This window comes from Danio rerio, chromosome 18 (assembly GCF_052040795.2).
Source record: "Danio rerio strain M-AB ecotype USA chromosome 18, GRCz13ab, whole genome shotgun sequence".
Lineage (NCBI taxonomy): Eukaryota > Metazoa > Chordata > Actinopteri > Cypriniformes > Danionidae > Danio > Danio rerio.
Window position 1 is genome coordinate 16,872,928 of NC_141038.1, and position 26,781 is coordinate 16,899,708.

At 36.4% G+C, this 26,781-nt stretch overlaps 1 protein-coding gene across 12 annotated transcripts in view; it reads right to left on the bottom strand.

The window, feature by feature from the left end:
* Nucleotides 1-26,781, bottom strand: part of ppfibp1b (PPFIA binding protein 1b) — an 82,491-nt gene that overhangs the window by 5,681 nt on the left and 50,029 nt on the right. For 7 of the 12 annotated variants that reach the window (XR_015514359.1, XM_087292206.1, XM_087292204.1 and 4 more), the window contains 11 exon segments: nucleotides 24,434-24,531; nucleotides 24,018-24,077; nucleotides 16,001-16,061; nucleotides 15,329-15,500; nucleotides 10,592-10,733; nucleotides 9,218-9,349; nucleotides 8,625-8,775; nucleotides 6,865-6,976; nucleotides 6,639-6,727; nucleotides 3,873-3,995; nucleotides 3,664-3,789 (listed from right to left, as the gene is read on the bottom strand). Coding sequence is in view for 11 of the 12 variants with exons in the window: in XM_087292206.1 (XP_087148332.1) it covers nucleotides 3,664-3,789; nucleotides 3,873-3,995; nucleotides 6,639-6,727; nucleotides 6,865-6,976; nucleotides 8,625-8,775; nucleotides 9,218-9,349; nucleotides 10,592-10,733; nucleotides 15,329-15,500; nucleotides 16,001-16,061; nucleotides 24,018-24,077; nucleotides 24,434-24,531 (1,266 nt within the window). In the remaining variant the exon portion in view is untranslated. 12 annotated transcript variants of the gene reach the window in all.

Here is a 26,781-nt window from a genome sequence, read left to right on the forward strand (position 1 = left end):
GGAGCCCCTTCGCGTAACGTCACACTTAACAAGCGGATACTTCAGTTTCTCATCACATCATGACCAAACAAATGCTCTCTAGTACACAACATGCCTCGCCCCCTTTAAAATGTGCTTGATCTCAACCACTCTCACTTGCAGATTGGTGATAAAACAAGATGCCATTGGCTTTTTTTATAAAAAGAGGAGGAGCTACAATTCATCCCAGCATCTCTTCATGTTTCAGTTGAGATTACCTGTTCTAAAACATCAAATAAAAATACACATTTCAAAGCACTTCACAGGACCTTTAATGTTGTTTATATGGTGCAGTTTGTAGGGCTACACGATCTGATATTGCAATGTTTTTTTTTTTGCGTTATATATTGCAATACGAATATAATTTCAGCAGATGACTTGAATAGTGATCCTAAATTTAAAAAAAAAAGTAAATTCAGTTGTTAAATCCAGATTTTTCCAAGTCCTTTTTCTCTTTTAATGACCTTGAAAAGGTGATCCATGCTTGTATTTTGGGAAGACTTGACTATTGCAACTCTCTATATGTGGGTATTAGTCAAAATGCCCTGAATAGATTGCAATTAGTACAAAATGCGGCTGCGAGACTTCTGACAGGGACTTGCAAGTATGAGCAGATATCCCCTGTTCTTTCCTCTTTGGGCTTGGCTGCCGGTTAGGTAATGGATTGATTTTAAACTATTAATTTTTGTTCTTAAATCCTTAAATGATCTGCCACCTCCTTACTCCTAAGACATCCTACATGTATATAATCCTAGTAGGCCACTAAGGTCTTCTGATCAGTTTATTCTTTCAGTAGCAAGATCCCAGTGTAAGCAAAGTGGGGATCGGGCTTTTGCTGTTATCGCCCCAAAACTCTGGAACGGGCTTCCACATCATATCAGACATGCTCCAACTCTATCTGTTTTTAAAAAGCTTCTGAAACTCCATGTTTGTTCTTTAGCACTTGAGTCTTTTTAATGTTGAGGGGTTTGCCTTATGTTTTAATAGTTATGTATGTGGCTTTATTTGATTAGCTCCATTTGGAATGAATACACTAATTTAGACTGATTGGGAAAATGTTGTAGGTGTGAATCAAACAAATTGCAAACATATATATATATATATATATATATATATATATATATATATATATATATATGTATATATATATATATATATATATATATACTAAAATAAAATAGAGCAAAGATAAAAATGATAATAAGCAATGCTTTATGAATTTCCAGAGAGTCAAACAGTAGTCAGATATTCAGGTACAAAAAATGAATAATCAAATGTAGAGTAAAATAACACTGCAGTCTTCATTTAGTCATTTAGTTCATTTTGTTCAGTCTTCAACTATAATTCACAAATCAACAATACAGATACTGCGAAGCTACTATTGTGAATGCGCACATTGTGATATCGATGGTGAAATTATACATTTTGCAGCCCTAGTTTGTTGCTAAAAAAGTTAATATCAGAATATGAACTTTGACGCTGGTATTGGAAGATGTAAATGTCCTTGTAAAATAGCTTTAATGTTAAAAAAATTCATCAGCCTAAGACACTCAAAAAATATGTAAACATGGTGCCAATATGTATCAAGGTTAATGTCCATGTTTTGTACAATAAGTCTATTGATACACATATATTTGCAATAAATATAGGATAAATATATTGATCATTGCAGCAAGCTTATATGACGTGCCTTTGATATCAACAGACTTGCAGTTTGTTTCCAAATGCATTTATGTCAGCATCGACATATAGAGCCATGTAGAGACCAATTTTAAGCACCGGCCAATGGATCCCCCTCCCCCCTCCAACTTCGCTTCCTGTCCTGCTACTATTCTATCAAAATAAAGGCAAAAAAGAAATTAATCTTAAAAAAAAAAATATGTGTGTTCAGTTACATTATGTGATTATAAGTTGTGAGCCAAGACTAGTATGAATGCTTACATCAAAAGTGTCCCTCTTATTTTTTTACGACAAAGTTTCACATGTAAATTTCAATAAATGATCCCTTGTGTCACGGGCTACCAGTGAGTGGGACACAGATTATGATCAAAAATCATAGCTGCCGTTCAGTGTTTTGGCACGCAGTAGACTATGAATACTTTGTTTTGGTACACTTTCTCACAGCAAGCCTCATGATGATCATGTGTTGGGTCAGACGGTGGAGGGTAGGTGGTCTTTTATGGCTGTTTGAATGGTCTTTTAGTCATGGTTTTACAATCTTATATTTGTATATCATGTCTGAGCTATTTGCATTTTGTTCTGTTAGTTGGACATCTCTTTAAATGCGGAGTGAGGTTGTCACTTCTTGTGGTCGTATGTTATTGTGAATGACAAATAAAACAGTTTTCTGTTATGTTCAAAACAGTTGCAAATCTGATTTAAAGCGTTTAGGCAATCTTTGGAAGTGGTCAAAAGTAAACAAGCTCAAACCATTTGTTGTGGTCCATTTTTAATTGGATTGACAAAAAAAAATCTTAGTGAGAGCTGCTAAATCTTCTCTGTAGATGTATTTATTCGGCATAGTTAGACCTATTGCAGAAGTTATGGTCCCACTTTATATTAAGTGTCCTTAACTACTATGTCTTTATATAAAAAAATAAATACAATGTACTTACAGTGTTTATAATGTATTTGAGAACACTTGTGGTGCTTTTGAGTTGGGATAGAGGTTGGGTTATGGAAAGGTTTGGTGGCATGGGTAGGTTTAAGGGTGGGTTAAGGTGTAAGGGATGGTCAACAGTGTATTTACAAATAATGTAATAACAAAAGTTACAGATGTAATTACATACATGTATTTAATCAAACATAAGTACACAGTAAATACATGTACTTACACAATATGTACATTGTAACAAACTATTAATTCCTGTATAAGTACATATTAGTTTAGGCCACTTAATATAAGGTGGGACCGAAGTTATTAATCTGAAATTTATTTTAACAGTCTGGGATGAGTGCTTTTATAAAGGCTCTAACTTCAAGGGAAAATTAGTCTGGAGTTAGATAAGGGTGTTGTTTTCCAGGAAAGTTCACTATGGCTGTTAAATTTTTAGCTTTATCCACAACAGCTACTGTACATCGCCTAGTTCTGTCACTAAAGTAGTTTATATTTACATACAGTAAATAAATAACTATTTGAGGTATTTTTTGTTTTATAAACAGTGAAATTAGCCATATGGAATTTATCCTAAAATTACAAAAACATCAGCAAAGTAACTTCTATCTAGATAGTACGATAAAAGTTATTATGTTTGTCAATAAATGGAATTATATTTCATTTTCTATTTAAATAATCTGATTTAATTTGATTCAAAATTAAGTTATATCAATTTTATATTTATTTAGCCAGAAAACAGCACATATTTAGCACATCACACTTGTGGTGATGAGGCGAGACCCCCTTCTCAAAGTGCTTTGAATGTATGGCCATACACAGTAAATGCTGAGCTTGAGCAGATTCAGAATATTCACTGAGTAGCTCAGCAAACACATTTTAAACTTCCTTTTAGGCCTAAGGTAAAAAAGGAAAAGAACTTTGCTTTGAGCATATCAGCAAAGACAAGTTCATGTTCAACTTTGACCACCACTACAAATCTTTCATATTCCAGCCCATAAACTTAACCCCTGCAAAGTTTGTTTTTTTACCATCAGTCCTCCGTGTACTCCGCTGCCCCTCAGGTTGGGTGCGTATTCAGCCAGATCAACAGACCGCAGCCACTCCATCACACGGTGGTTTGTCCATTGAGAGATCTCAGCAGGACTGATGTTGTTCTGAAATGATGGTGAGCATGAGAGTTGCTAGTATATGTAACAAAATAGCAGAAAAGCAGAGATCAGAGCTGGCCTCTTCTTACCTCATCTGAGGGTCTTCGCCGCAGGCAGTTGGGGTCATAGTTGTTGAGCCGGAGCACCTGGATGGCTCTTTTAATACTAAGGTGATGAAGAACGCTGCCCACTTTCAGAGATAACAGGTCATCCTGATCAATACAAGTGGGAGAAGGTGCTACTCAATCAACTGAACATTGAACCATTTATTACACAACACCACCTGACAAAAGTCTTGTTGTCGATCCCAGTTGTAAGAGCAACACATAATAACTTGACTTCTAGTTGATTATATGGAAAAGTGGCAGAAGGTACATGTTTCAGATGAATCATGGACACAATATTCTCACAGAAAACAGTCACGTTTTGTGAAAGAAAAATCATAGTTTGGGGTTACATTAGTATCGGTGTGAGAGATCTGCAGAGTGGATGGCAACATCAACAGCCTGAGGTATCAAGACATTTGTGCTGCCTTTTTTTTGCTGTACAACGAACAGGAGAGAGCAAATTCTTCAGCAGGATAGCGCTCCTTCTCTTACTTCAGCCTACACATTAAAGTTCCTGAAAGCAAAGAAGGTCAAGGTGCTTCAGGATTTGCCAGCCCAGTCACCAGACATGAACATTATTGAGCATGCCTGGGGTAAGATGAAGGAGGAGGCATTGAAGATGTATCCAAACAATCTTGATGAACTCTGCAAGAACACTTTCTTTGTCATTCCAGATGACTTTAATAATACGTTATTTGGGTCATTGCAGAGATGTATAGATGCAGTCCTCCAAACTCATGGGAGTCATACACAATATTCATTCTTTTTCCACTGCACCATGACTGTATGTTCTATACTGTACATTATTTCTGTTAAGTGACAAGACTATTGTCTAAGTCTGATCTTACTGTCCTAATTAAATAATTAAAAATCAAGGCATGATCATTTTGGTTTGGTTAAATAAGCGTAATCTAGAGGCCCTTGATTACAAATGATCAACTAGAAGTCAAGTTATTATTTGTTGTTCATAAAACTTAGATAGGTGACAAGATTTTTGTCAGGTAGTGTACAGATTAAGGTCCGCAATTCATTTTTTTTTTGCAAATGACCTAATCAGAGCTCATGAACTGGTACATTAATACAATTAGGTTTAAAAAAAAAAATACACCGCTCAAATACATCTAAACATTCAATTGCAGTGCAATGTACAATAGATAACAGGAATGTGTCGCAGCTTTTCATTCCAGTCAGCCAAGAGGTGACAAAAAGGTGCAAATTATTTCAGGAAAAATATATTTTAATAGTTTTAATTTTAATTGTTAGAAGCACAGGTGCTCCTAAAATTCTTAACACGGAGCACCGCAGGACACAAAATAAAGTAACAAAAATATACATCTTTTTTAAATAAACACTTTATAATATATATTTTTAAAACTTTATATTTATGAAGGAATCCTCAATAAATTCCAAAACATTTTGATTTCCACAAAAAACTGATGCTTACCTATAAAATACGAGTCTAATGCTGAATATACATCACAAAATTAAATTTCCTTTTAAATATATTAAAGGGGTGGTCCAGAATGTAATTTTAAGGCTTGGTTGTGTTTAAAAGATGCAAAGCAATGTGTGCTCATGCTTTACTTGAAGAAAATCACGTTATTTTTTCATAAATTTTACTTTGATTATATACAGCTACTTAGCTAACAAGAAAACGACATATTTCCTAGTACTCTGAAAGGCCCACCCTCAAGTGACTCTGATTGGTCATCTATCATAATGTGCTGTGATTCGCGGATCGGCTCCACGTCACGCCCGTACAAGCACGCGCTTTTGTGCCGTGTAAACAGTCAGTGAACCTCATGCAAGCTCTCTAAAATAAAATCTGACAAGTGTCTGTAACAAGTGAAAATGGGGTGCAGCTCCTTTAAGAGAGATTGCCATTGTCGTATGTGTGTGTGTATATATGTGTGTGTGAACTGTCTTTAGACGCAGGTAACATGAGAAGCGCATGTGCGCAGTACCAATGTTTCTTTTTGTTTTTCTCTGATGCGCGGATTATTTTCTGTAATATATACATTGACGCAGTTGACAGAAGAATAAAGCACTACATGTGGGATGTGACCTGTGTGAGCCTTGATTAATTTTTCTGCTGCTACACAAGTTAGGCGAGCTCTCCTGTATTTTTTTAACTCGACGTGTTACACGACGTCTTTCACATATATTTGGAAAATGCATGTGTAAGTAATATGAATCGTTCACATATGTTTTGCAAGTTCATTGTCTGAGATGTAAAACGCAGGAAATTACAGTGGCTCTGGCCGCACCCCTTAGCTGCGCAGTGTGTGTGTGTGTGTGTGTGCGGTAAAAGCATGTTTGTGATCTCACTGGCCCAGAAGAATTTTTTTGTAGTCCCCCAAAATTCGTTCATTGTAGGCTTTGCTATGCTAACTCTGTAAAAACCGAGGTCTCCCTTTGCATTGAACTTTGAGCATTTTACATTCAGAGATGTTGTTTATGTTCACACAGCTACATTACACATCAACTTAAGTTTAAAATATGATATTGTACTGGCCAAACCCCTTTAAAACATTACACAAACTACATTTAATTAACATTAAAAGTGTCAAAGATATTTCTCAATATTACTATCTTTACTGTATTTCTGATCAAATATTGATGAACATACAAGTCTCATACAAAAACATGATTTGTTTCCAATTGTAATGTATATTAATAGCTAATTTAACTCCTCATACAGTGATTAAAAACCTTTTGAAATGTAAAATGCCTGAAAAAAAGACTAACCACAGTCATATAGTGAAGCATCCGTCCATCCACTCGTCCCTCGTCAAACTGAGTCTTGTACTGCGGGAGGCCGATGTCATCAAGCCACCCTAGAACAGAAATAATGGGGTTTCAACACAAATACAGTTCAGGACGTTATGAATAAATCAAGTAAAAGACTCAATATGACATTTTTGCGTTTGATTACTCTATTATACAATACTTTTTATAAGTAACCATTGCCTACTTGTAACCCAGTGGTAGTCTAGTTTGCCCTTGTTGTCGTCTTCCTCTGAGCCCAGAGCCTGCAGGGCCAGCTGGAGTTTCTTCCTGTGTAGCGGGTGTTTTATTCCCAGCTCCTGCACACAGAGAGAAAAGAACAGTCCATGACCATGAGATTCAGAAGATTCTGATTATTACTAGTTTTAAATATGAATCGGACTGTTTACAAGAGTGTGTTTTTGTTTAAAAGAATGTATTGCACCCACACTATGTGGGCTGAGTTTTTGCATCTCAAAAATGGAAAACAAAACATAATTTTATTTATTTTTTTTGTGATGTGACAGCAGAAAGCACATCCTGCATTTTTATTTTAAATGCCAAAATGTTTTTTTAATGAGTGCACAGAAATAAAAGTTCACCTTTTACAAACTGGATTGTGCCTGAGAATCAGTGTTGCCAGATGTAGCTGACTTTTTCCACCCCACAAGTTTTACAAAACACACAAAAACCCACCCAAAATATTAGATTAATATTTTATTCAATTCTGAATTCATTTAAATTGAAATTAATCTAGTTACTTTAACTGTTATATATCTATTTTTTAAACCATACAACAGCAGCAGTCACAGAATCACAACATAACCGAATCACATCAAAACACTGCACTTAATGTTGTGTAGATTACACTACCTATTACAGTATTTTACTTTCTAAATGGGGTATAAAATCATCCCATTTGGCATTTCAAATTCTTTTAAAAACATAATTAGGTTCTGCTTGCCAATCCGACAATGCTTTTATGCTTGTTACTGCTGTTAATTGCAGAAAAAATGATCGATAACTCTCATGATAGACCACAGTGCGTTTAACTGCAGGTGCTGCGTGATGCGTGTGCACGCAAATGGGAGTCAGATTTTGATACAACTTTCCTTCACCTCCTCTTGCTGGTAGGGCCACATGGTTTGCACTATGCACGCTTCACAGCTAACTGAATGGAGTAGGAGCACACAGTTATGTTTTATTAAATAAGTTGCATATAAAATGTAAGTATCAAAACCACCAAATTTTGTCAACCCACCTATGCCATTTTTTACCCATATAATCAAATTCAAAACCGCCCAATCTGGCAACACTGCTTAGAATCTCACAAGTCCTCAATATATTATAGCATTTGCTAACATGAAAATTAAACAAACATACAAGCATAGAATAAGCTACACTGCCCAATATAAATGGTCAATTGTATGGACTTTGCATTGACCCACCATGATGTTTTTTTAATGTGGATACTGCCACATGAGTGCAAAGCCTTGCTTCAACAAAAAATATTTGCAGTGTAACATTTGGTTATTAAACTATTACGAAAACAATTGTTTTACTAGCTTTAAATAAATTCAACTAGTCATTTAGATACCTAGTACACATACTAGACCCATGTTGTTAATAAGTAACAGCTTAATTTGTGTTTAACTTAATTGTATATACGCATTTTATTATATTTATAGTGTTTAATTCAGCCTATTGGTAACATTTTTAAATTGTTTCCAAATAAAAAAAAAAAAATGTTTTCTTCTCTAAATGCAATTTAATATTAGACAATGTAAATACTACTAGTATTTACATTGTATTTAGATTATAATTTTAAACTATAATTTTATAGTCACTTGTATCCTCTGCTTTGTGTTTTCAGTATTGTAGTGTTAAACCCCAGTACGGATGAGAATCATTGCTATTATAAAATGCAGTGTTAAAACACTAAAACAAACTAAAAGATCAGATTCTCACTCTTTCCAAGTCATGTTGGGACGCCTGCAGAAGCGTCTGCCCGGAAGAGACCCACTGCCTCGCCAAAGTCACATACAGTCCCAATCCCTGCTCCTGCATCCAGTCACACACCTGCTCCCGGGACCATCGTGCAAATGGGGCATCAAGATCACTGCACAACGCAAACATAATGAAGAACACACATACTGAGCTTTCTGAAATCTGATTGCATTTACTAAAAACATCATAATAGGCTTCTAATAAGGAACAGAAGTACTCAAGATAATATAATGTGCAAACATCCAAAAAGGCAGGTGCTTAATTGCAAGAAACACTTCACTATCAATAAATAAAAATCAACACACTGCCAGTACTGCTCTCAAAAATCAACTGATTAAGTTAAAAAATAAATGTTAATTGAGGTAATAAGTTGATTAATTTTGCCAGGTGTGATGGATCATGTTGATATAGTGTACTCTTCTGAGCACTTGAAGGACTTGGTGTTGACACATCATGCTTAACTTAGTAAACTGATTTTTGAGAGCAGTATTTGTGACATGCTGATTTTAGTTTGTTAATAATAAACAGAAGGTTTGATGACCTTTATGACTGACCTGTTGGTGTTCTGCAGGTCACGTGACCATCCCAGTCTGGGTCCAGCAGTGGCTCTGACTCCACCACGCTTAAACTCACTTTCTGACAGGTTATCATCCAGGTTGAATGTGGTCGACTGACTTCTTTTGAGCCTTAAAAATAGAGAAGTCATCAGTTCCACAAATCATGTTGCATTACTCATTTTCATCAACCTTAAAGACCTCCTTTGGACAACATCTTGTACAATACTGTTTTGTCCAAGTGGTGCTCGCTGCAGAGCCATTTGAGGAGAGGTGAGCTCCAGAGAGGGGGAGCTTAAGCTTGAGCTCCACCTTTTTTGCACTTCTTCTACGAGTGATGTCACTGGGGGTAGGGTTAGGGGTGGGGTTGGTGTACGCATTAAAACAGCTTACAGGAGGAGGAGCGACAGCTCATGCTCCCCCTCTCTGGAGCTCACCTCTCCTCAAATGGCTCTGCAGCGAGCACCCTCTCGTTTTGTCTTATGTAAAAGTACTGTATAGTATGTCTTAGGTTGTGTAGAGTTTAAGTATTTAGTACAGTATATGCATAGTTCGATTACCGCTATGGTATATTAGTAATGTTTAGGTTTAAAAAAGCTCATGTCCAGTGCTGTGTTCATATTTATTGCTATGTTTATTTAAGTAGCACTGTTAGAGACACGAAGACATTTCGTTCCACTATACGTCCACACATGTAGCTGAATGAAAGCTCGACTTGACATTCACACCTGTAGAACAATTGTTTTGTTCCAAAACAGGGATTAAAATTGTTACAATGTTTATTTTTGTTCTTGGTGCAGTTCGCTTTCACACGGCAAAGTTTTTAAACTGACTAAAATAGTCCCATGGATTCCGCTCAACTATCATACATTGTTATTTTAATTTATGATGATAAGCAAAAAGGCTTTAATTTTGACACCCACAGACATCATCTCCAAATATAAATCAGAGAGGTAAGACTTTCTCATACAGAGCCTCATTTCAGTTGTCAAGGGTTGTAAATATTAAATCAATCAATCTATTATAAAACTGTTGGCTACAATTATGCATTATAGGCCTAAATTATAGAGAGAAAAAAATATCATATGAAATGAGACGGCAATCAGATCATGAAGCAGATCACTGTTGATCTTTCTATTGAGGTTTCAGTGCAGAAATGGATGAAACAATAGGCCTAATACAAAATATTGTAAAACATATTTCAGTCAATTTAATGGATAAACAGCTCTCATTACGATTTCAGCATGCTTTGACTTTCGTATTCATCATGAAGTGCGCATTTGCAGGTAGGAATGATGACATCCCTCTCTACTCATAACTACAATTATGGTACAAAAAAGTTGCAACAATACAGCAGCTCTGTTTCAGACTCACTTTCCAAAGAGTGCTTTAAATCCTTTGGACTTCTTCTTGCCCTCTGGTGAAATGGGGAGAGTGTGTGTGCTGTCGCTGTCAGCTGACCTCTGTGGCAGGCCTGCCAGATCCAGATGGTCAGTGCCGTCCCTCTCCGTCTCAGCTGTGCAAACAAACACAAACACCAGTAAGGAAAGTCCTGTTGTCGCCACAGCAAACTACGCTTCCCACAATACCACGGTCAGTCGAGCATCAAATAAACTGAAGATTATGGGAAGTCAGAAAAAGACAAGGTAGTTGTTTAGCTTGAGACCAGAGCAGTAAAAATGTCATGAATAACAGGAAGTTCAAAGAAAACAAAGCCCGAAAATGACAGTCTTCCCTGAACTACTGGAGTCAGCATCATAGGGCTAGATCACAGATGACTTCTTGTCTGGACTCAAAAACTACTGGATTGGGTTTATTTTAGGATTGGAAAAAAAGTCACATGGGGATATGAAAGTAAACACAATGGAAGTAATCTGCTTGTTTTGATGTTTCTCAACTGGTGGGTCGCAACTCAAAAGTCGGTCGTGGAGTGCTTTTGTAGTGAAGTTAAATTTTTTCACATATATATATATATATATCTTTACAGATTTTTAACCTTTATTTGATAGGACAGTGGAGAGGGAGACAGGAATGTATGGGGAGCAGAGAAAGAGAGAAATTATCAACAAATGACCCCGAACCAGGAATCAAACTCAGGTCTCTGTGAACACCTCATTAGCCGCATTTCCACTATCAGGCCAGTGCGAGCCAGGGCTTATATCGGGCCAGGCCGGGCCAATCGCCCGGGAGGTTGAACAGTGAGGCCGAAATCATGTTGCGTTTCCACTGTGGGGCTAGTAGCTTGCAGCGCGTCAGCAAACCCCGCCCCCAGAACATCCCCCGAATCAAACGTCACTCAAACCGCCCACTTCAGCGAGAATCATGCAGATAAAGCACATCGTCACGAAACTATTAAAATTAGGAAAACCAAAACAAACAAATGACACGTTACTGTACAGCAGTACAACGCATGCCTGTGTGTTTTCATTCATCATATTCATTTACTCGCCGACCGACTCGCATCGAAATCCAGTGGTCTTGCCACCAACGGAGGGACCTAGCACAAGGAGCGCACACATCCATGATATAACACCACATATATAAAATTCTCCGTTAATAACTCGCTATAAAATGTATTTTATAACATCCTCTAGACAGACGCTGTCCAACATTCATCCCAAATGATCGGAGAGAACTGAAACATGATTATTTTTCCCTATAGGCTTTATGACACTTAATAGGTGATTCCCTTTATTTAAAGATGTTGCTTATTATATCTTAAGTAAATGAAAGTGTTCAGTGTTTCAGCACATAAGAGCAGCACGTAATAAAATATTGCCTATATTTCGTTGCGCTCAGCAGCTATGCACTAATAAAGCTCTTTATGTATTTTAAATTTCCTTTTTTAAATTTACCACGTTATATAAAAACATACACACTTGTTTGAGGACACAGAACACATTTTGAACTTGCAGTTTTCCCGTCTAAAAAAGTGCTGCGCAGCTGCAGACAGAAAAAAAGGTCGCCTATTTCTGCGTTCACTCACCCCGAAAATGCTCTGTTTGCATGATTTGATTAATTTCATCGTATCCAAATACTTTATAAATAATATTTAAAACATTTTCCGGTGTTTATTTATTTATTTATTTTTTAGAAAATCTATTTTTCAAAGAGGCTTTTGAAAAATGAAAGTTTAATATAAATTTGAAACAGTTTGATATACCTAATTGTTATAGCTATAGCTTTTGTTAGTTTTATATTGGTTTATTTATTTAATGTGATTTCATTATAGGCCTATCTGATATTTGTAATTCTTTAAATTATTTAAATATAGCTTAGGCAATTTTATCTAGACATGACACTATTGTTTTGAGCCTACAAAAGCGGACATGAAATTTGTAAAGTTTAATGTCTTTCTGTTGTATTCATATAGTGTATTATCTCCAAAATAAATTAAAACAATAAAAATAAAAGAAAAAAAGACGCTTGCGGCATCAACAGAGCTATGAATGGAGCGCTCTTTTCCTTAGTCTCACACACGCACAGGCATCTAAACGAGCAAAAACACTTATTAAACTTGACAAAACCTCTTGAAATCCTTTACTGTCTGCTGTGTCTTTAATATGGTGTAAAGATGCGTTATTGAAACATCAAAGAGATGCAGCAAAGAAAAGTGACTTATTAAAACTATCATTTTATGCAACAACCTTACATTTAAAAGAGAAACATAAGGGCGATCATATGCAAAAAAGACCCCAGCCTATAATTTGTTCCAGATGTTTTCTTTCTCTTATTTATTTATTTGTTTATGTGTTTGGCGCATGTACTCGTGTGCGATCGGAAAACTGTGCCCGCCTCTCCTTTCACTCCGCCCCGAAGCCCCGGCTGGCCCTCTTTGGCCCAAGGTATTCGGCGGGCCGAAAAAAGCCGGCCGCTGGCCCCAAGAAAGCCCCGCTTTGGCCCGATTAGGCCCCGGAAGTGACAGTGGAAACGCCACTGGCCTTGGCTCGCCCTGGCTCGCTCGCTTTAGGCGCGATAGTGGAAACGCGGCTATTGCTACAGTGCATCCGGAAAGTATTCAAAGCGCTTCACTTTTTCCACATTTTTTATGTCACAGCCTTGCTCCCAACTGAATTAAATTTATGTATTTACCCAAAATTCTACACACAATACTCCAAAATGACAATGTGAAAGAAGCCAGAAGCCAAGATGATGTGAATAAAGTTATACAGTACACTGTTCCCTTTGAAAATTTACCCAACATGTTCTTGGGACTATTTTCCATATCAAACTTGCGAAGTCTGAACTTACAAGGAGAGGATGCAGGACTTTAACTGTGTGTAGGCTACTTCAGCGTTTTAAAAATGCTCCGTTCTCGGCGCTCGAAAACTCTGGCGTAGTGTGGACGGATGGCGTAACTGTAGCAAAACTTATGCGTTTTCGCACTAAAATGCAATAGTGTAAACAGGGCCTCATACACTAGGGTCAATTTTAGCATAGCCAATTCACCTGTACCACATGTCTTTGGACTGTGGGGGACACCAGAGCACCCAGAGGAAACCCTCACGAACACAGGGAGAACATGCAACTTTACAAAATGTATTATAGAAATATAACAATATACATAGCACATAAATATTATATGTTACATATAACAAAAACTAGTTTGGCGTGCTATTTAATCTTTATCCATCAGTATGTTATTCTTTCAGTGCATGTGTATTTTAAGTTAAGTGTGGTGGAATGTGTGAGTATGTATATGTAAGATTATTGACCATGGGCTAAAGTGGGTCCCATAGCCAAACCAGCATAGAGTAAAGTTTCCACACATCCTATTACCTCCATTCATCTGAACAGAGAAAATTCTATCAATAGCTGTTTATGACCACTCTTTAGTTAGACCACACAATTAAAGTAAATCTCTTACAAAATCATGTTGTTCACTACATTCTCTGCACTTGTTTTGAAAGAAGAATCACTGTTTGACCAGTTTAGGTAATATTTAAATATCACAATCATGTATTTTAATAGGATAACAGCACACCGCTAGTATAAGTACCATCTCTAAAATCAACTGGCACAGAATCAAGCCTCAATGTACATTAAAGTAACCTAGATTTGAGGAGAACATAAAGAGCTGTGAGACAGTGGTCAGGAAATCTGAGAGCTGGGTAATGTGGTCAGACAATAACAGATCCTATATAATCTTCATCTCGAAGGGCTGACACTGGTCACCACATGAGCTCAGTGTTTAAACATGTTGATTTAGGCTATTATTTTGACAAGAGGACTTCAAACCACCCATAATCTCCATTACCTCACTGAATATCATCTCCTCCTATAAAGAAGAGAAATGAAAACAAACCAACTAAATTACTTTCAGCAAGTTTTCTGAATATTATTTTTCTAAATCAAGCGTGTATGAATGAAGATGAAATAAGCTTTGTGGGTCCTTCTACAATAAATCAGTGATCACAATCATTCACGTTTTCAAAATTATTAAAAGTGATGCATCTATGCGTTTATAAAACAGCAAAAATATGATTTACGTCAAGCACTCTTGTATGTCTTTAAATATGGTAAAGGGACAGCACATACAAAAATAAAATTGTGCCAACATTTATTAACCTTTCACTCATTCCAAACCTGTATGACTTTCTTTATTCCATTGAACAAAAAATGAAGTAATTTTGAAGAAAGTTGGAAACCTGTAACCATTGACTTCCATAGTATTTGGCTTTCCTACTATGGAAGTCAATGGCTACTGGATTCCAACCTAATTCAAATTATCTTCTTTGGTTTTCAACAGAAAGATTTTAAACCACTTGAAAGCAAGTAAACAGTAAGCAAAGTTATTTTTGGATGAACTGTCCCTTTAAAATACTGACTTTTAGCAGAAGCAGTGCATCTGTTTTGAAATGTTACAACATGATATTCAACAGATTACGGTCCATATTTACAAAGCACCAGTGTAAATCCCTTTGTAACATCAGCAATGAAAAGTTGTGTATTTGTTCAGGTTTTAGTTTTTTTGGTAGCTCAGATCTTGTGATACACATTTTAAAGCCAGAAGATGAACATACAGTAGCACAAAAAATAAATAAATAAAATAAATAAATAAATAAAACTCAGAACAAATAGAAATGTATTTATCTAGAAAGAGAGTCTTACATAAATTTGGGGCGCTGGCAGTCCTCTTGCCACCCTTGAGCTTGAAAAAGCCCCGTCCAAATGATGATCTCATTTTCCTGGTGCCAAAACTGTCATCCTCAGCAGTACCAGAAGAGCTTGTCGATTTGGGTGGTAAAGTAGTGATCTTGTTGAACTCATCAAATTTTTTGCTCTAAAACAAAGGAGAAAATACATTTAAGTAACCTCCAATGAATTAATGTAATATAAGACACTTCAGAAGAAAATACACCAGAGAAAGTTTTAGAAAAATGTTATATTATATAGGCTTCAACTTGAGTGACATCTAATAGTTTAAGCCAGTGGATAACAAAACATGCCATTTAGTTGCAAGTGATTATCAAAAATGATCTGGTAGACCACTTCAACTTTCCTATTGCAGAAGAATGGAAAGTAATTGTAATAGAAATTTGTACGATGGAAACAGTTACTTTCTTTTTAAAACAAACAGGAAAAAAACAACATAAAGGTGCTATTTTATGGAGTGACTTTTCAAACATTTGAAAAATGTGCAACAGAAATTGTTTCAATCTTCTTTAAATCATCAAAATTATACTGTACATAGTCAGTACATTGTCTATCCCAAGTAAAACTAATATTCTCTTTTTGAATAATATTTTCTTTAATTTAAGTATCAATGGAGTTAAAATGGACCTTTTCACTGGTTCCCCCATCGAGGTTCCCTTGGCTCCCTGATTTTGTGACTTCTGAACTCCTAAAACATGAAAAGATATTGTTACTATGACTTTGCCAGCATACAGATGATCATAAACACTTGCACCTAAACATCAAACCACTATCTTAAATGAATAGTTCGCCTATAAAAATGAAAACTGTGTCTCCATTTACTCTCCTTCAATTGTTTTCAAACCATTATGAGCTTTTCTTTTTCTATTGACATAAAAAAAGTAATTTTGAAGAGTGTTGTGAAGGATTAGCATTTGACATTCATGGTAGGAGAAAAATATGATGTACATTATAAAAATATCTGTAAATTAGCAGTTTTACATATTTTGTGATTCATGTTTTTATTTTTTTTCCAGTTTATTTATACTTTTGAAATGCATTATGGTACCTCAAACAACTTTTGAACATTGAAATGTTTGAAAAAAAAAAAAAACTTTTATTAAAATTTTAATAGTTTGATGAGAGATATCGTCTTGGTTGGTGTTGTATATTATGGTACAAAGACCTTATAATTAACTGCCAGTACATTTTCTGTTATTTTACAGACTTATTTCTCTAAATATAATTTCTTATATTACTTCAAACTACAAAATGTCAATAAAAGTCACTGTTAACACTTTAAATTAGGTCACAATTCATGTTTTTAACTACTGGCTTATTATCTGCCCATTATTAAGATATGAACTGTTCATTAGTAGTTATAAAGTCTGATCTTATTCTGCATTCCTGATCCTACCCAAAACTTAAACCCAACTACTACCTTACTAACTATTAGTAAACAGCTAATTAGTAGTTTATTAAGCTAATAGTGATAGTTAATGGTTTGTCAATACCATGAATTGTGACCAAAACTAAAGTGATAGCAAGTTAGTCAACTTTTGATGTTGAAAATTCAACTCTGCAGTTTAACAGAGCAGAGATCATTCATTCATTCATTCATTCATCCATTTATTTTCTTGTCTGCTTAGTCCCTTTATTAATCTGGGGTCGCCACAGCAGAATGAACCGCCAACTTATCCAGCAAGTTTTTACGCAGCAGATGCCCTTCCAGCCGCAACCCATCTCTGGGAAACATCCACACATACATACACTCATACACTACGGACAATTTAGCCTACCCAATTCACCTGTACCGCATGTCTTTGGACTGTGGGGGAAACCGGAGCACCCGGAGGAAACCGAACGCAGGGAGAACATGCAAACTTCACACAGAAACGCCAACTGAGCCGAGGTTCGAATCAGCCACCCAGCGACCTTCTTGCTGTGAGGCAAACGTGCTACCCACTGCGCCGCCAGAGCAGAGATCAGCATCCGATAATGTACAACAGTAAACAAGCGGAAAAATTTTGAAAATCACAAAATACAGAAACTGTTAAATAACAGATATCTTTTACAGTGCAAGTCAAAAGCTAAAGGTTTCCAGCATTCTTCAAAATATCTTCATTTGTGTTCATAAATGATGACAGAATTTTCATTTTTTGGGTGATCACTTTAATGTGTTTGTAATCAGTTTCTCTCGGTTGTGCCATTTAAAGGTGCAGTAGGTGTCTTCAGAAGCAATTTTGTTGTGCTGATTGATAGTCTCTTCACAATCTAATAGTTATGATTAAAGTAAATTATCTAAATGTATTTATATGTGTTTTTATATTTTGGGTAAGGCATAAAACAAAAAAAATGTTCATCCAATTAAATAGAGTCGGGTCGATATCTCTCATATTTCCGATAAGTAGCCCAATCTGTCTGTCGGCAAATGCAGATTTGAACAACTGCGCAGCTTTTTGTGCGCAGCTCCGCCGACCGCTGTTTGTGCATAGACGTGTTGCGCATCAACGAGAGAGAGAGCATAAGCACATGATCAGCAAAAACATGCTGAATCAAAAAATTTTTAATTTTAAATTAAATTTTAAATTTTTTTTATGGCTGAAGGATTTCTTTTAGACAGGTAATGTTATGTTTTAAAACTGTTTTAGCTTCCCGCAAAGCTGATGTAACATTAGATGTTGTTGTTACAAATAGGTTATATCTTTACAGAAGTGTTGTTCAGCCACTAAACCTTCCGATGAAAGATTGATAAGACTATTTTCAGATTCATAAGGGACCTTTTACAGCATCGATAATGTAGATTTAAATCAACAAAATACAAGTAAATACCGCTATTCCGCCTAGTCTCTCCCTATATTGTTAACCATGCAACTCTAAATATTCACTCTGGGAGGACTTCCGGTTCCGGGGCGCATGGAGAAGGCTGCTCTTGTCTAAGCTCCAACAATCCTCCAAATAATTTAATACAATCGATCCTCAGATTTAATAATTACCTGTCAAAAAGTGTTTTCAAGAGATTCAAGAATACATTAGGCCTTGATAATGCCAAAAAACCCGAAAAAAGAAGGCAAAATACAAGAAGAAATAGACGATGTCCACGGCAAAGCTGGCAACGCAGAGGAGCTGAGGCAAGTTGTCAATAAAGGTGGCACAACTTCTCCTAATAATCAAGACATTATAGACGCTATAACAGCTTTAAATGCCTCAGTCAATCAAAAATTCGACACCTTTACGCAAACGATTGCAGAATTACGTACGACACTGACAACTAACACAGAAAAAATTGCATCGATTGAAGAGGCTTGCACTGACCACGAGGTACGCCTGTTAGCAGTACAAAAACAGTGTGCGGAACTGGTGGATGAATGCAAACGCCTCAGAGAAAAAAGCGATGATCTCGAATCCCGCTCCAGGCGTAATAACATTCGACTTGTGGGAATTGCTGAAAAGGAAGAAAGCGGTAGACCCACCGAATTCATCGCGGAACTTCTCCCAAAAATGCTGGGCCCAGAAAACTTCATCAAACCAATACAGGTAGATCGAGCACACAGAGCGCAGCGAAGATTGAAGGATGATCGGCCGAGAGCATTTGTCATCAGATTACATCACTTCCAAACGAAAGAATTAATCATGAAGCTGGCTAGAGAGAAACCCCTGGAATATAAAGGATCAAAAGTGCATATCTTTCCAGACTTGACGACGGAGGTGTTAAAGCAGAGATCTCGATTTGCCGAAGTCAAAAAGACATGCAAGATCAATGGCATCAGACATGGATTCCTTTTTCCAGCGTCATTCATCTTAACCACAAAAAATGGCGAAAGTAAAACATTTGATTCACCAGAGAAAGCAAGCTCCTACCTGTCGCGTGTGGTGAACAACTGATCAGCGAATTAAAATAAGAAATACGAATGTGCAAATCTTAAATAAACATAAATAACGTTGACAATGACATTGTATGTTCTGGTGAAATAAGAGGATCATATCGAATATAATTTTACTCTTTAATTGTATGGAGGAATACGAGTTTGTATGTTTTTTTTTCCTTTTTTTTTCTTCTTTGCTTCTCTCAATAAGGAATACGGAAGATTACGTTGCTTCGGTGGTGAGTTATCCAGCAGTAACGTGGAACTAAGCCATCTGACGTTAGATGTGGGGAGGGGGGAAATTGGGGTGTTCATCTTTGTATTTTCCTGCTTTGTCAGTTGTTCTTGGGAAGGGGTTACAGTTAAAGTTCTTGCGAAAGGCCTGTTGATTTATGTTAACTTTAGTCGGATGCCAAGATGGAGATTTTTACTTGAAAACCCAGAATAGTTCAAACAGTCAGAGAAAATGTAGTAAGGCTTTTAACCTGGAATGTCAGAGGCATGAATCACCCAGTGAAAAGACGTAAAGTTTATAATAATATAAGCAAGCTATGCGCCGAAATCATATTTCTGCAGGAGACTCATATAAAACAGACTGCTAAGGCACTTCTTAATCCTCATTGGGCAGCTCAAATATATCAATCAAATTTTTCTAACAAAACTAGGGGAGTGGCGATTATAATAAAGAAAAATGTTCCATTTATACATAAACAGACAATATCCGATAAATATGGCAGATACATAATCGTTAGTGGAGAAATAAACGCAGTCCCTATTACATTGGTTAATTTGTATGGTCCAAATTACGACGACCCTTCTTTCTTCAATAAACTCTTAGTTAAAATACCTGATGCGGCTTTACAAAATGTAATTATTGGGGGAGATTTTAATTGTGTCATTGACCCGATAAAAGATACACGGCCTAGTCGTACCTTTAAAAGCAAGTCTGCAGCTACGTTAAATAATTATTTTAGGAATATTAATATGGTTGATATCTGGAGGCATTTAAATCCATATTCTCGAGAATATTCATTTTATTCTTCAGTGCATAAATCCTACTCTAGAATAGATCTTTTTGTTGTAGATTCCAACTTAATAAAAATGGCTTCATCCTCCCAATATCACAATAGATTAATTTCAGATCATGCCCCATTGTCACTAGATTTAAAACTAAAGTTGGAAAAAGGAACGTACTGTTGGAAATTCGATAACTCGCTTTTAAATGATAATTTTTTTTGTAATTATATAACTGAAAAAATTGGGTATTTTTTATCTGAAAATGACAATGGCAGCGTTAATGAATCTGTATTATGGGATTCAATGAAAGCTGTAATTAGAGGTGAGATAATCTCCTTTCAAAGTAGAAAGAACAAAGAAGATAAAAAGAGATTAAATGAAATAGATGATCAGATTACTAAATTAGAAGAAAACTATAAAACTAACTTATGTTCAAAGACATTGAAGAAAATATTAGCATTGAGAAGTGAATATAATTCTATTCTTTCCAAAACAATTGTTAAACAAATTAATCAAATTAAACAACGTCAATTTGAACTAAGTGAGAAGCCTCAAAAACTTTTAGCTCGTCAACTAAAGCAAGCTCAAACAAAAAAAGCCATTTATAAAATTCAAACTGAAAACGGGGAAACGATAACCGACCCTAAAAAAATAAATGAAAGATTTGCAGAATTTTACAAAGAGGTCTATACATCTAATGGAAACACGGACAGAAGTGAAATAAACAAGTTTTTAAGTAATATTAATCTTCCTCAAATAAGTAAAGAAGCTGCTGAAACATTAGAGAAGGATATCACCCTTAATGAGTTAAATGAAGTAGTGAAAAATCTCCCGGTTAATAAGTGCTCAGGCCCCGACGGATTTAGTGCAGAATATTATAAAAAATTTTGGGGGATTTTAGGTCCAATCTTTCTCCGCGTGATTAATTACTCATTTTCTCAATCGATACTCCCCTCAACGCTTTACAACGCTACTATATCACTAATACAAAAACCCGGACGAGACAAAATGAAAGTGACATCATATCGCCCAATCTCAATTATCCCAATCGAGACAAAAATCCTTAGTAAAGTCTTAGCCAATAGATTACAACAATATATATGTTCGGTCATAAACCACGACCAAACTGGATTTATGCCAAATAGGCACATACATTCAAATTTAAGACGTCTTTTTAATATAATTTATACGAAACATACAACTAAAGCATGTGTAATTTCATTAGATGCTCAACGTGCATTTGATCAAATTGAATGGTCTTATATGTTTGCAACTTTATCTAGATTTGGATTCGGAGACAAATTTGTTCAATGGGTTAAAATGTTATATGCCAATCCAAAAGCTTCAATCCTCACAAACTCTACACTATCACCTTCATTTCCATTGTATAGAGGAACACGCCAAGGCTGTCCCCTATCCCCTTATCTTTTTGCCTTAGCTATAGAACCATTGGCTGCAAGTATTAGACAGAATAGTCAAATCTCTCCTATTTTAATTAATAATAGACCCCAATATATATCATTATATGCAGACGACGTGCTTATATATATGACAAAACCGGAATTGTCCATTCCAACCCTTCTAAATGTATTAGAGTCATTCAAAAAGTTGTCAGGTTTTACAATAAACTGGGACAAAAGTGAGTTAATGCCCCTTACGGAGGATAATGACATACATTTTTTACAATCCACTCCATTTAAAATAACTCATAATTCATTTAAACATTTAGGAATTAATATTACAAAAAAGGCAGAGGCTTTGTTAAAATCCAATTGGCATGTCAAATTAAATCAGTTAAAAGACAATATAAAATTTTGGATGACTTTACCAATTTCTATGGTAGGAAAAATTAACGCAATTAAGATGGTAACACTTCCCCGATTCTTATATTTATTTTTGTCCATTCCAGTTTTTATTCCAGTTAAACTATTCTCAAAATTAGATTCCATAATAACTTCATTTATATGGAATTATAAAACTGTTAGGATATCTAAAAAACACTTATGTAAATCTAAAGTAAAAGGAGGATTCAACTTTCCTTCGTTCAAACATTATTATTGGGCTGCAAATTTACAGTCCCTTGCTTGGTGGAGACATACTCCAGAAGACATTAAAGAAATACCAGAATGGGTTTTACTAGAAAGAACCTCCTGTAAGACAACATCATTGAGAGCTTTACTGAATAGTCCATTAAAAGTTGAATCAAAAATCTACACAGATAATTTTGTGATAAATAACTCTCTCAAGATATGGAAACAGATTAAACTGTCCCTCAGTCTCCCAAATACTTATTTGGATTGCCCAATAAGTTCAAACCATGCCTTTATTCCTGGAACTCTAGACAAAACATTTACACGTTGGAAAGAAAAAGGATTAGTATATATAAGAGATTTATATGTTGATAATAAATTTGGCTCATTTAGTCAGTTAAAATCAAAATATAATCTTCAATCCTCTGAGTTTTTCAGATATTTACAAATAAGGGATTTTACTAGGAAAAATTTTCATGGTTTTGAAAATATACCCATACACCAGACACTTGAGAAAATAACAAAACACAGCCCAATAGAAAAAGGTACTGTCTCTTTTTTCTATAACTTATTATTGGATGAGGTTAATTCAAACACTGACAAAATTAGGAAAGAGTGGGAAAAAGAGCTAAATACAGTAATATCAGATGAGTCATGGGAAGATTATCTTTCCAAAATTCATGATTGCTCTATCAACACGAGACACAGACTGATTCAATTTAAAGTTGTTCACAGACTGCATTATTCTAAAGTGAAATTAAATAAGATTTTTCCAAATTCTTCCTCATTGTGCAACAAATGTAAAAACTCTGAAGGTACACTGGCTCACTCATTCTGGTCATGCCATAAAATTAGCTCATTTTGGCAGAGCATTTTTAATTTTATATCTGAAGTATACGGGATAAGTCTGTCACCAGATCCAAAATTGGGCATTTTCGGAGACACCTCAGAAATAGGAGATAAATATATATCACAGGCAGTATCTTTGTGTATGATATTAGCAAAGAAAATAATTTTACAAAATTGGAAGTCAGATTATGTGCCTGTTTTCGAAATGTGGGTTAGAAGCTTAAGTTTCGTGTTGCCCATGGAGGAAATGCGATATGGGATGATAAACAAACTAAACACATTTTTAAAAATCTGGAGCCCAATTATGTTCTATATCAGTAATGCTAACTTGTAACTCTTTATAAGTGAGATTGGTCTGGAGTAAATCGAATTGTGGAGCCTATGCATATCTCTGTAAATTATTTTGTTTCAAATTTAATTCTATTTATTTCCTTATGCTTTCTGGATGATGTTGTATTATGTTGTATCTGACTATTTGTATATTTTGAAATGGCCTTTGTAACCCCCCCTTTTTTTTTTTTTTTTTTCTTATTTATTTATGTAGTTTTTTTTTTGTTGTTGTTCTGTTTATGTTGTTGATTATTTCTTATGCTAAAAACAATAAAAAGATTTAAAAAAAAATATATATATATATATTCACTCTGAAATAGCATGTCAGTTTGGCTTGCAGGCCGCCAGACAAGCACTAGTTGCTTTTAACACGAGAGAGGGTTCTTTTGCTGTGCTCGTGTTTAAGGAGGCGTGGTTCTAGATGGCAGAGGAGGGACTGCGATTCTGAGATTTATGCTAAGCTGTTAGCAATGTAGAAGATCACCTACTGCACCTTTAAGGTTACCCAAAAATTGGCATTTCAAACGGTGCCATTTTTGTAACCTCCGGACTCCACCGGACGCACATACTCACTCGGGACTCTCATGTAATGGGGTCTCCTGTGACTGATCTGGCTCCTCGCACTCTTTATCACTACAAAGGACAAACACACAAGCATTGGGATGCAGAGGTGGTGGCAAAGCATGATGGGTAAGCGGTGGGGTGTATAGTAGTGCACATGCAAGAAAGTGAAATAACACACTACAGAATGATGATATAGGATGAGAAGGGTGACATGATAATGAACTCAATACAGGTGATTGACGACAAGCACAGAAAAAAGGATATTAATACAATAAAAACACAATAAAGGAGACGTGCTTGGAAGTGTCAGCACTGAGGATGAAATGCTTAGCTAGGATACAGCAACAGTTCTGAGGTGGAAGACTTATCAGATGAGGATCCTGCATGAAGAAAATGTGTTTAATTGTGCTGATCTGAAACTCTACCTTGACTGCATGTGTTCCAGGACTGAGTCGCTGTCTGCTTTGTCTGGTGATGACACTGTGAGCGATGGCACTTGGAGTGTACTGACGAATGTTGAGGCCTACAAATGAAGACAACATATAGGGCAAATCATTTATTTATTGCCAATTACCTAATAAATCTAGTTAAGCCTTTAAATTGCACTTTAAGATTGATGCTATTATATTGCAAAATAATTAGCAGAATATTACAGTGCATCCGGAAAGTATTCATAGCGCTTCACTTTTTCCACATTTTTTATGTTACTGCCTTATTCCAAAATTGATTAAATTCATTTATTTCTTCAAAATACTAAACATAATACCCTATAATGACAATGTGAAAAATGATTTTCTGAAATTGTAGCAAATTTATTAATAAATTATATTAATAAAAAACCCGCCAAATCACATGTACATAAGCATTCACAGCCTTTACTCAATACTTTGTTGATGATTCTTTGGTAACAATTACAGCCTCAAGTCTTTTTAAATATGACACCACAAGCTTGGTACACCTGTCTTTGGGAATTTTCTGCCCATTTCTCTTTGCAGTTCCTCTCAAGCTCTATCAGGTTGGATTGGAACCGATTGTGTACAGCCATTTTCAGGTCTCTCCAAAGATGTTCAATAGGATTTAGGTCTGAGCTCTGGCTGGGCCACTCAAGGACATTCACGGAGTTGTTGTAAAGCCACTCCATTGATATTCTGGCAGTGTGCTTCGGGTCATTGTCCTGCTGGAAGATGAACTGTGGCCCCAGTATGAGGTCAAGAGCACTTTGAAGCAGGTTTTCATTCAGGATGTCTCTGTACATTGCTGCATTCCTCTTTCCCTCTATCCAGACTAGTCTTCCAATTCCTGCTGGTGAAAAACATCCCCACAGCATGATGCTTCACTGTAGAGATGGTATTAGCCTATTGATGAGCGGTGCCTGGCCAATGTGCTCATTAAACCTTAATTTAATCTTCCCCAGCCGTGTGCCTCGAGACAATCCTGTCTCAGAGATCTACAGACAATTTTCTTCATCTTCTTGCTTTGGTTTGTGCTTTAACATGCTCTGTTGACCCTGGGACCTTATATAGACAGTTGTATGCCTTTTCAAATCATGTCCAATCAACTGAATTTACAACAGGTGAACTCCAATTAAGCTGCTGAAACATCTCAAGAATGATCAGTGGAAACAGAATGCACCTGAGCTCAATTTTGAGCTTCATGGTAAAGGCTGTGATTACTTATGTACATGTTATTTTTCAGGTTTTTTATTTTTAATAAATTTGCAAAAATTTCTAATAATCTTCTATCACATTGTCGTTATGGTGTATTATGTGTAGAATTCATAATAAATTAATTTAATCCATTTTGGAATAAGGCTGTAACATAAAAAATGGGGAAAAAGTGAAGCTATGAATACTTTCCGTATACACTGTATGTACGTACTGTAATTATGGCAAAGACAAAAGACATTTGTTATAATAAATGAGTTATTATGCTATTGTAGTATAGTTCGTTGTTGTGTGGGAAGAAGAAGACAGGGTCGGCGATATCAGGTAAGCAATATATTTTATTTTGCTTTTCCACAGCACTAGCAAACTGTGCCCGTCTGTGCGTGTGTGTGTGTGTGCTCTCTCCTCTCCCGACTGCTCCTCCCGTTCTCCTTAAGAAGGGAGTCTCTCCGGCCCAATCACTAGAAAGACAGGTGTTATTTATCATTTCTGATTGACCCGCTGATTAGCCGCCGGGCTCCTAGCATGCTCTCCCCCCTGATTGGGTGTTTGATCACGCTTACCTCTCCACATACCCCCACCGCCCGCCTCAGGCCGGGGAGCCGTCCGGCCTGCAGCACCCACCCCCCCCCCCCCCCCACCCCCCACCCCCCACCCTCGAGAGGAAGTCGGCTACAGCCATTTGTACACCCGGCCTGTGGATCACCTTGAACTTAAAAGGCTGTAAAGCTAGATACCAACGGGTGATCCGCGCATTGGTATCCTTCATGCGGTGAAGCCACTGGAGAGGAGCGTGATCTGAACAGAGAGCGAATTCCCTACCCAGGAGGTAATAGCGGAGAGTGAGAACGGCCCACCTGATCGCCAGGCACTCCTTCTCTATGGTGCTGTACTTAGCCTCACTCTTGCTGAGTTTGCGGCTAATGTACAGCACCGGCCGTTCCACTCCCGCCACCTCCTGCGAGAGAACCGCCCCCAGTCCCCGATCGGATGCATCCGTCTGTAAAACAAAGGGGAGAGCAAAGTCAGGAGCGTGCAATAGCGGCCCCCCGCAAAGTATAGATTTTACCTTTGAGAAGGCCTGTTGGCACTGCTCCGACCATTGGACG